Source organism: Mytilus edulis, chromosome 12 (assembly GCF_963676685.1).
Source record: "Mytilus edulis chromosome 12, xbMytEdul2.2, whole genome shotgun sequence".
In the NCBI taxonomy this organism is placed as follows: Eukaryota; Metazoa; Mollusca; class Bivalvia; order Mytilida; family Mytilidae; genus Mytilus; species Mytilus edulis.
The window spans coordinates 36,309,533-36,320,978 of NC_092355.1; the positions used below are offsets into that span (position 1 = coordinate 36,309,533).

At 32.3% G+C, this 11,446-nt stretch overlaps 1 protein-coding gene across 1 annotated transcript; it reads left to right on the plus strand.

Annotated features, from left to right (window-relative positions):
• The first annotated feature begins 624 nt into the window (after window positions 1-624).
• Window positions 625-8,849, plus strand: LOC139497597 (neurotrypsin-like). Its single transcript, XM_071285831.1, has 5 exons — window positions 625-628; window positions 1,028-1,166; window positions 6,640-6,827; window positions 7,757-7,895; window positions 8,648-8,849. The coding sequence occupies exons 1-5, from the start codon at window positions 625-627 to the stop codon at window positions 8,847-8,849; spliced, it is 672 nt and encodes a 223-aa protein (XP_071141932.1).
• Window positions 8,850-11,446: the final 2,597 nt, after the last annotated feature.

An 11,446-nucleotide genomic window follows, 5' to 3' on the forward strand; every position in this document is an offset into this window, starting at 1 on the left:
CTTCAACAGTACACAAACCCCAAACCACATACTCAGCTATAAAAGGCCCTGAAATAACAATGTAAAATAATTCAAACGAGAAAAAATGTGTACACGAAATGAACGAAAAACAAATATGTAAGACATTAACAAACGACAAAAACTGAATTACAGGCTAAGGACTTGGGACTGGCACATGCATACATCATGTGTCATCGGGATCCCAACAATCCCCTTAACATTGGACAGTGGTGTAACAGTACACCATAAGAACGAATTATAAAAATTAGTTGAAAAACGAATAACTCATCAGATGGATAAACATACAAAAACTACAAATACAATTGCACGTGGTCGGATACTTACCAACCTCAACAACAAAAATACACTAAGTACAAATCTGAGGGTAATCGTAGTTACTGACAGCTAGGTTACTAACAACATGAACAACTAATAAAACAAATAATGCATCTGAGACTCAATTATCAAAAAGTTTGTTTGGTGAGATCCTTTTGGCGTGGCTCTGTACGTGTACATTCCGTTATTGTGTTATTGTTTTATGATACATGTTTTGTATTATTTTCTTTTTCTTTTGCTGGTGTGATTTGCCATTATGATTTTATTTGTGTCTCTGTTACATATGACATGGGTATGTTCTTATATATCCTGTAATTGTGTGTTTGTGCTTTTGTAATGTTTGTCTCTTTGAATTACATTTTTGTAAATGTGTTTTTTATATATGCCTTGTTGTGCTTTCTTTTTGATTTTTTTATAGTGATTTTGATTATAACACAACGTTGACTGCTGTACCCCTATTTTTTCACATTTTAACAATTTATGTATGTTTGGTTTTTTTTTCTCTTATTGTTGTCAATATAATGGAATTTGATGCGACTGTTATACAAGTTAAAGTTGAGCTAGCTTTAAATAAGTTAAATCCACCATTTTTCACAAAAGGAAATACCATTTCCAAGTAAGGAATATGAGAGTTGTTATCAATTCGTTTGATGTGGATGAGCTTTTTTGAATAAGTTACCATGCTTTGCAGGTGATTTGCGTATTATCAAGGGTTTCGCTGAGAATCAAGGAAGACTAGAAATTTATTATAAAGGTGAATGGGGAACAGTTTGCGATAATAACGTTGAGGATGTTGATGCAGAAGTAGCCTGTAGACAGCTTGGATATTGGTGTGTATTACGTTTAGAGAGGAATATCAAATGCAAAATTTATTTTAAATTAAAAAGATATATAAAAAAAAATGTATGGATGCCAATGTGACAACTCTCCAATCAAGTTACAATTTATAAAAGAAAACCGTTATAGATGAAACTTCAGTCTTAAACATGTGAGCTCTCCTGTATCTTAATACATACTCACGGTGGGTATGGTTGTCCTGCGAGAGAACGTACTGTGCTGGTGAATTGGTCCTGACGGGTGCTGGTGGGTCCTGATTCTGTGCTGGTGGGTTTGTTTACATTGTATCAGAACGGCAATAAAACGACTGTTTTGTTGCTTAATTTTTCTCTGATGTGTCATAAGTACCATGCAAAGTATATTACAACAATATTATATTGCAAAAGTCGTGCAAGTTCGTTAAACGGAATTGTCCTGACGCTGTGCTGGTGATAAGAAAAACGGTCCTGGTTCTGTGCTCCTATGTCCTGGTTCTGTGCTTTTATATTTTAGTTAAAAGTGGCATATATTCAAGAGCATTGATGCTGTACTGTTGTTGACTAATTAGCTGTTGTCTGCTTTCTTGAAATTGACATTGTTGTGAATCTGTTTACTGTTATTATGAGAGAAAAAATACCCCTATTTAAAAAAAAAAAAAATGAAATTAACTGTAATCTTATTTATTGGCCTGTTAATGGAACCCTTCTTGCCCCCTTTTAAGATAAGAAAATATGTTTACGATTTTCGGGATTACGATCATTTTGCAAGATCACCAAAATACGTTGTATTTTATACAATACTTAATATAATGTAGATGATGTGGTATGTTTGTTGTCAATGGACAAATTTCCATAAGAAACCAAAGGAAGTATGTGTTAACAACCATACGTCATCGTACGACCTTCAACAATAACCCATAAAATAAAAATGTGAAAGGTTTTGCATAAATATAGAACAAAGGACTGTCTGAGCGTTTGAATCATGTCTTTAGCAGCTTAAAACACATTTGTTTGTGAACAATTGAGTGTTGACTATAAGAATGACAATAGTATTGCGGGTTTGTTTGTTTGGTGTTTTTTTTGGGGGAGGGTGGGGGAGGGAGGGGGATAAGTTAGAGCGAGGTTACAGTGAAAGCTTGGAATAGTTTCCCGTAAAATTTTATAGGTGGATTGTAAAAGAAAAATGTATCTTATATTAGCCTTGGTCACACCTTACCGGATAGCTCGAACGGACGCCTAACGGATAACTTTTTCTCAATCCGTTCATGTCCGTTGGACGTCCGTTCTTATCCATTAGGCGTCCGTCCATATCCGTTGCATGTCCGTTAAGCGTCTGTTTTATCCGTTGACGTCCGTTCTGTCCGGTGGAAAATTTTGAGCATGTTCAAACTTTGAACGGACGTCCAACGGATAAAATGTCCGTTGAACGTCCGTTAGGCATCCGTTTTGTACGGTACTCGTCCGTTTTGTATCCGTTACGTATCCGTTATGCATCCGTTGGAGATCCGGTAGACCAATTCACCAACGGATGTCTACCGGACGCCTAACGGATAAAACGGATGTAAAACGGATATTAACGGAAGGATAACGAATAAAACGGATGACTACCGGATGTAAAATGGACAAATGCCAATTGAAATTTCTCATGGTTTATTGCCTTTAATTTTTAGATGGTTTATTGCCTTTAATTTTCAGATTATTTTGTTCATCCGTTTTATCCGTTACGCTTCCATAGCGGTGTCTGTTTTATCCGGTACTCGTCCGTTGGATGTACGTTCGACGTCCATTCTGTCCGGTACGTATCCGTTTCACGTACGTTCAGTGTCCGTTGTGTGTCCGTTTGGCATTCGTTACATGTTCGTTAGTACACCAACGGACTCCCAACAGATACAAATTTTGTCAACGGATAACTTTTTTTTTATCCGTTAGGCGTCCGTTCGAGCTATCCGGTAAGGTGTGACCGAGGCTATAGCTATTAAGAATCACTTGCTGTAAGATTTTCCAACATATTTTTTTTTGTCTAAGCGGTTATCAGGTATTTGTTTTTCGAAAATTCGATAAAACACTAAAAAAATCACTATTTTATGAAAGGGCAAGCTAGAATATGTCAGATAATGAAGACGAGATAACCTAGAAAACACTAAAAAACCTAAGATTTCTTAGCTTTTTCATTTCAAAATAAATATTTTTGATAAAGAATTACGGGGGAGGAAGTGAACAATGTGTCCTACTTTTCTATATTTAAATATATATTTTTCATGAATAAAAATCAAATGTGCCTTGATTATAATTGAAAATGAGTAAATGGAAAAAATACCCAACTAAAATACACTTTTATTTTAATATTTGGTAATATCACTAAGCTTTTAAGTTTTGTGTGTCAAACACACCATCTCTGTAGTTATGACTCCTTACTAAGATATTTCACTTCATTCATTTTTTTTCTGCATTTTTTTATATTGTGAATTCATAGAATTATTATATTAAAATGTAGCCTTAATTTATATTTAAAAAACATAAACACGCCTGGAAAGTAAAATGCGTACTCGGCTGTCTGTAATCGACCATTTTTAGACACCCCGGGCTCCTAAAAAACAAGCCGGGGTGGGGGTTCAAAGATGCAAATTAAGTACTTATATCAATATTTTATCTTTTCGTGTACGGTTTATGACAATGTCAATTACGAAATGTGCATATATCAAGGGGAAACTTCTTGCAAAGCATTATTATTTATTATAGTTCATTATTGTTATTTAGTAGAAAAAAGAGAATTTAGTGAAAATAAAATCACTATTTTTGTAGAAAATTCACAGACCTTTGTACAGAGATTTTTGTTATGTTTGCCATGGGATCAACACAAGGGTTCATTACCGAGTAAACAAATCAAAATGTCTATCTACCTTGCACATTTCAGAAAATTCGGATCAGATAACGAAACTAGGTCCAGCAACATTTATAAGCAATTTAAGATTTTGACCCTCACAGTTTCCATTCACCACAAATATTCTCGTTACAACGAATCATTTTAAATACAAAAATACCAGTTGCAGCCTTTCGTTTATCTATTAATATTATGTATACGGATGAAGTTATGAAAGTCAGCAGGGTCATCAGGGTGAGGAGTCCATGTCATCTGAAATAAATGCTAAGCATAGATCTAGAAAGCGACAGATAATCATGACATTAACTTAAACTCTCTTCTTTTCGACTTTTTTCAAACAAATTGACACATAAAATGAATTATATAGTATTGTGGAATTTTTAACTTATTTTAGATACTATATATTGTTATCTGATATTGGACGAAAGATGTTGCCCTTTTATGTTATTATGTAATACAAGTTAAGATAATTTGAAAACACATATTAAACAGCCAAATGGATGCACAAGAGCTAAAATAGGAGTCATAGATCCTGTTGGCAACAATTATCTGCCCAATTTTATTGATTTTGTAACATTTGTTTCAAATATGACCAACTTTTTATCCAAAATCACCAGCACCGTATCAGGACCCACCAGCACAATGACAGGACCCACCAGCACAGTATCAGGACATGCATAAATTGAGAAAATGCTAAATTTTAAGAAATTGCAATGTTTTTTCACACAATTGTTTTGTCGTGTGGATTGCGGTATAGAAAGCGGACTCTATGAGCATTTTTGTTTTATTTTTTCAGTTCTAGATTTTCTGAAAATGAGCATTTTTGTGTTACGCTTACTGAAACAGTTTAGAGGGTCAATTTTTTAATGGTTTATATATGAACCCATAAGAAACGAAATTGAAAAATCTCAACTGTTTTCTTTCATTTTTTATGAGTGAAAACGTCAAAAATCATCATTTTCGTCTTTGTTTACATTTTTTCATTGATCACCAGCACCCGTCAGGACCGAATCACCAGCACAGTACGTTCTCTCGCAGGACAACCATACCCACCGTGATACTCAACTCATATTTTCAGTGAGTCTTGATTTTAATTACATTGCAGTAAAAAGTTTATAAGTAACCAAAACATTGACGTCATAATTAAAGTTCGACCAATCATTTGTCGTATACAAAATAGTATTAAGAGACTGTAAATAAAATAAAATTGAGAAAGGAAATGGTGAATATGTCAAAGTGACAACCACCCGACCATAGAGCAAACAACAGCCGAAGGCAACCAATGGGTCTTCAATGTAGCGAGAATTCCCGCACCCGTAGGTGTCCTTCAGCTGGCCCCTAAAATATGCATAATAGTACAGTGATAATGGACGTCATACTAAACTCCGAATTATACACAAGAAACTAAAATTTAAAATCATACAAGACTAACAAAGGCCAGAGGATCCTGACTTGGGACAGGCGCAAAATTGCGGCGGGGTTAAACATGTTTATGAGATCTCAACCCTCCCCCTATACCTCTAGCCAATGTAGAAAAGTAAAAGAATAACAATACGCACATTAAAATTCAGTGCAAGAGAAGTCCGAGTCTGATGTCAAAAGATGTAACAAAAGAAAATAAATAAAATGACAATAATACATAAATAACAACAGACTACTAGCAGTTAACTGACATGCCAGCTCAAGACCTCAATTAAACTGATTGAAAGATTATGTCTTCATCATATGAATATCAGGTACAATCCCTCCCGTTAGGGGTTTAGTATCATACTATCATAAAATATATGAGAAGAACATAACCCGTGTCATGCCAACAACTGTTTTTTTTAGAAATAAATGTGTTTAGTTCCGATGCAAAGACCCTATCAGTGAATCAATGTTAAAGCCAAAATATGCAATCTTTAATGACCTGACAACAGTATCGTAACTATATCCCCTTTTAATAAGTCTATTTAAAGGTTTTGTTAGTTTCTGAGGAAAATACTGACATTTTTGTGCTTTATAAAGAATATTTCCATAAAATTTTGGATGTGAAATACCTGAACGTATAAGATGTCTGCATGTTGAGTTATATTTACGAATTATTTCCTTATACCGGTGATAAAATTTAGTAAATGTTTTGACCAGTTTGTCATATCGAAAACCCTGGTGTAATAATTTTTCAGTAATACATAAATTTCTCTCGCTAAAATCTAATACATTGTTACATACACGAGCGAATCGTACAAGTTGAGATATATAAACACCATAAGATGGTGACAAGGGAACGTCACCATCTAAAAATGGATAATTAACAATAGGAAATGAAAAATCATCTCTTTTATCATAAATTTTTGTATTAAGCTTCCCGTTTATGATATAGATAACAAGATCGAGGAAAGGGCAGTGGTCATTGTTATCATTAGCTTTATTTAAAGTAAGTTCTACAGGATAAATTTCTTTAGTATACATACTGAAGTCGTCATTATTTAGAGCAAATATATGTTTGCCTAACACCAACCGACACATGTGTAAAACCAAGTTTTCAACTGAATAGTTGAAATAGTAAAGATAATTTAAAAGAAAGTAGTTACTAATTAACACAATGTATCTTTCATGTATTTATAGTTCAGGATTGATGCGTCCTGCACATAAAGTAGCCGATTGCATAGGTACCATTTGGTTGAATCATTTAAATTGTTCTGGTTCAGAAGGCAATTTACTAAACTGTACCTACAATCACGATATATCACCATGTCGTCACTACCATGATGTTGGCTTCCATTGTTTCCTTAACTGTTCATCAGAAGACGAAGGTATTATTTTGTCAAAATAAACGTTTGAAGCACATGAATATGAATACACAAGTGATTTGCCTGTAAACAGAATTACATGAATACAACGTAGCAGAATATTTTACCTCGATCACGAATACGATCAATTACAAAATTATTTATCTATTTTTTTCTTTATTTTCAATATCCTGTGTTTACATCGCGAATTAAAAGTATAAACAATACATATGTTTTGTAATACATCTGAAATAAAATACCCCCTAAAAAAGGTATGTAGACACTATTTACGGGAAAAAAAATGCGCCCATGTTTTACAAGTGAGAAAAAAGACCAGATGTATAGAAGGATGTGTATTTGAACAATACAATCATTTTAAAATCTTAACAATATAACATATTGTTGTTCTTTTTAAAGTTAATTTTGGGACCCTTCTAAAACAAACTATAATAATCGTTCAAATCAGTTATGTGCACTTTTTCGTATTTAAAATTACCATTATCATCATGATTATGCTGGATGATCAATTCCAAACTCAAGTCATCCATATACTAATAAGTCAGACCACATTCCTCATACTAAATCAGGCCTAATGATAAGGATATTACAAGCTAGGTAATCATATTTATGTTTAGTGTTTGGATATTTAATTGATCATTGTAATTGCGGCAGGTATATATGTTTCCTTATACTTTATATTACACATGATACGATTCTGCAAACTGTTAAAATTAGATTTGAAATTTAGTTAAAAAAATGAATAAAAACTGGCATTTCTGAATTTTTAACACTCGAAGCAATTGCTAGTACATGTTGTATCGGTAATTAAGACTAGACAGTCGTGTCATATTAAGATATTACTTCTAAGTAAATGCTCGTTAATTAAATATAAATTATCTCAAACAGCTCTCAAGAGAGTACATCTGATTTAAAACTAAAATATTGCATTACAGGTGGTTTGCGTATTACTGATGGTGTCACTGAGAATCAAGGACGACTTGAAACTTATTACAAAGCTGAATGGGGAACAGTTTGTGATAATGGGTTTCAGAATGTTAATGCAGCAGTAGCTTGTAGACAGCTCGGTTATTGGTGCGTAGTATGTTTAAAGCAGAATTTAAAATGTCAGAATTAAAAATATATCTTATTCATTCATCTCAATTCTTAGCTAATGCATACATTGTAACAATCGAAATGTGCTAAATAAATTCACATACAGTGTACGTGAACAAAGTGTAAGATGTACCTCTCTGGTACTTAAAAGAACTGTTATGGGTAGCTATAGCGTTCATGAATATGTAAAAATATAAATGATGACCCCTAAGGCCCATCATACGATAAAGTCTAAAAAATGCAAAAGAATTGAATTTGAAGAAAACAATAGGTTTATTTATTCGTTACCATGATTACTATCCAATGTAAGATAACTTGAAATATAAAATAAAGTGAATATTCTAATAAACTGTATTCATCACTCATTCAATCATGGACCTTTTTAGTTTGTTTGTTAGCTGTTTGACCTTTAGTCGTCCTCTCTGAATAAAACAATTAACAACCATAGCCTCAGATACTACTCTAAAGCTATGTGTTTCTCAAACTGTTTATCTGTACAAATTTCATAAAAGTTTATTCATATATATAAAGCGTCAACAAGCTATACGTTCTTTCCAATTGATTTTCTCAAAATCTAAATTGTGTCTTTCCAAACTTGTCCTTTTACAAACTTTTGATAAAAAAATATCTATGTATTCATGAACGGTGAGAGAACAAAGAAAGAGTTATAATCCCCAAAACTGAAAGAAGATAATATATATTCCATGTACCTAGCATGACTTTGTTTACAGTTTAGGACAGATGATTCCAGCAGTCCGTGTAAATGATGGACAAGGTACCATTTGGTTAAATGATGTAAACTGCTCTGGTTCAGAAAGTCAATTACTGGATTGTACCTACACTATTGATACATCCCATTGTCGTCACTCTGAAGATGTTGGCATCCATTGTTTTCTCATCTGTTCAACAGAAGATGAAGGTATTATTCAGTAGAAAACAAACGTTCGCAGAAATCTAGAAAAAAATGCTTTGTGTTGGAAAATAAATTAAAAAAAGAGCACTGCTTAAAACTTTACTTTGATGTGACCTTTAAAATGAACAATACATTCTTATCCAAATGAATGGGTCATTTTATTATATATTTACAATAGATTGTGCACTATTGATCATGACTATTTTGCTAGACTATTTAGGTTTTTGGTTGTAGTTGTGTGTGAAAAGCTGCAATAAAACAAATTTAATTGAATTATACATGATAATAGCTTGACAAGGGATCATGTGCTGTTTTGAAATACCCGACTTAACGACTATTTCATGGTCACGTTAATCAAAATACATATGCATAATACATGTTATATTGTTCATGGTATATTACTATTGACTATTACATAATGTCCGGTCTGTCAAGTCAGGATTTAGATAATAAACACATCAAACAATTGTTTTACACCTGTTTTCCGTTTTTTTTTCTTTTTTTTATCGATATTCATACAATTTCGTATTATATTTTGATTTTAAATGAAAATGAAATTATATTGAACAATAATGTCAGTACAGTGTATTTATGGATGTTATCGTTTTAATATTTGGTAGTATAGTCATGATATAGTTATTAGAAAGTAACAAAAAACATTTATATTTACTAATATATACACCTTGTTTTCTATATATAACGAATTGAAAGAAGTAACAAAACAGAAAAATCATATAACACATATGTACCATATATATTTTTACATCTACCTTGATTTCAGTTTAGTGTGTTATTTTGCTTTTTGTTTATTTTGATGTCTTACTTTTGATTGTTCATATCATGCTATATTTTTTTGCATTTGTGAGAAAAAAAAACAGTTTAATAGGTATTTCTATGTAGACAAATAAAGCGATTATGTATCAATGTGTTAAAAGTATAATATGTTCAGTTTTAAAAAAATAACTGCTACTTATAAGACAAGTCTATTTTGTACAGATCGTAATAACTTTTGAAATTAAAGCCAACTATGTATTATTCTGTTTTATACTAAAAAAATACAAGTTAAATATATCACCTTCACAATTAGAAATGAGATAGAAAACACTTGTTTGTATAATTTTATTTGTCCAATAACCGCTGTCTATTAGACATGAGAAAGATATCAATTATCAACCTAACCAATTGATCTTGCAATTAGTCGATTAAGATATATGTTAGAATAACTTTCACTAATGCATGTTTCATAATGAACAATTAATAATCAATTATATTTTGTCTTTACAAACCCCAACATGAACGGTACGACGTTTGTTGTGCGGTAAATTGCTTTACCAGTGGTTGCAATACAGAGACAGTAAACAGGAACAGTTCCGTCTCACTATACCATCAAGAGGATCTCAAACATCATCTAGCTACCTAATAATAAATCTTCATTTATTTCGTGACCCGATAAACATGATAACTTGGTCCGCGCGAAACTCAGCACATCAGTCCACACGACATCTGCAAATGTTGATAGTCCAGTAAAATTTGTCAAATTGCAACTTAAACGTCTCGGTAAGAAACACATTTTTTTAATAAAAAAATACATAATATATAGTCTATAAATCTATACTCTATCATAGTTATATAAATGCTCATAATTGCTAGATTGATAGGTTATTGAAAGACTGACATATAAATATCAACCACACTGAACAATTTGTAGTATAAATGCATCATAAACATGTAATGATGTAGTTGTGAAGATAGATTGTTAGAACTCCACACAGCACGTGTACAAAAAATGCCTTAATAAACAACCAATGTCGTTTTAAGTTTCTAAAATGAGTTAGAAATACATTAACGATTTAACAAGTAAGTAGTTTGTCTTTTTAAGGTCATTACAGCTCTTGATTCGTGATGATGTTATTATTTCAAACTAATCTGTTGCATTTTTGAGGATGCAATTGATATTAGTAGTTATTTTCTTAGAACTTAATCTGTTCATGAACTGAATATCGAGATGTTGAATTTATATATAAGTCATTATAACATAAGTTCATGGTTCCGCTAGAATAACAACTAGTTTATCTAAAGCTTTATACTCCAAAAAATTCCATCAAAAAACCTCTTATCTTGTACCATGCATATGACAATAAATAAATACCCAATTGAGAAAAAAAAAGCAACTGTTGGTTAAAAATAACGGTGACATGTTTACACAAAACAAAACAAGAACCACAAAAACAAATATGACAGCCATCAATAACCAAAAACGTTACTTCCAGAGAAGTGGAACAAACGTTTAGGGTGTATTACAGGGAATACATTTTTTGGAGCGCACATTCCTCCCCAAACTATAAAACTTAGTTTGACAGCACACCGTCATAAAGCATTGTAAAAACCTAATATGCATCTAATGAGGTTCTCTTATATGGTCGAATTGTGTATAGTTATAAAGCATAATATTATAGGTTGTAGCTTATCATCAGAAGTCTTCTGCATGTCCTCTTTTGTATAGTTTTAATGTTTTATTTATTTTTCTCATCAGTACTACATAATTCGAGATAAAGCAGTGAAATGCGGAATATCTTTAAGTGGGTTTAGTCTGTCATCATACTATACAGTATGTTTC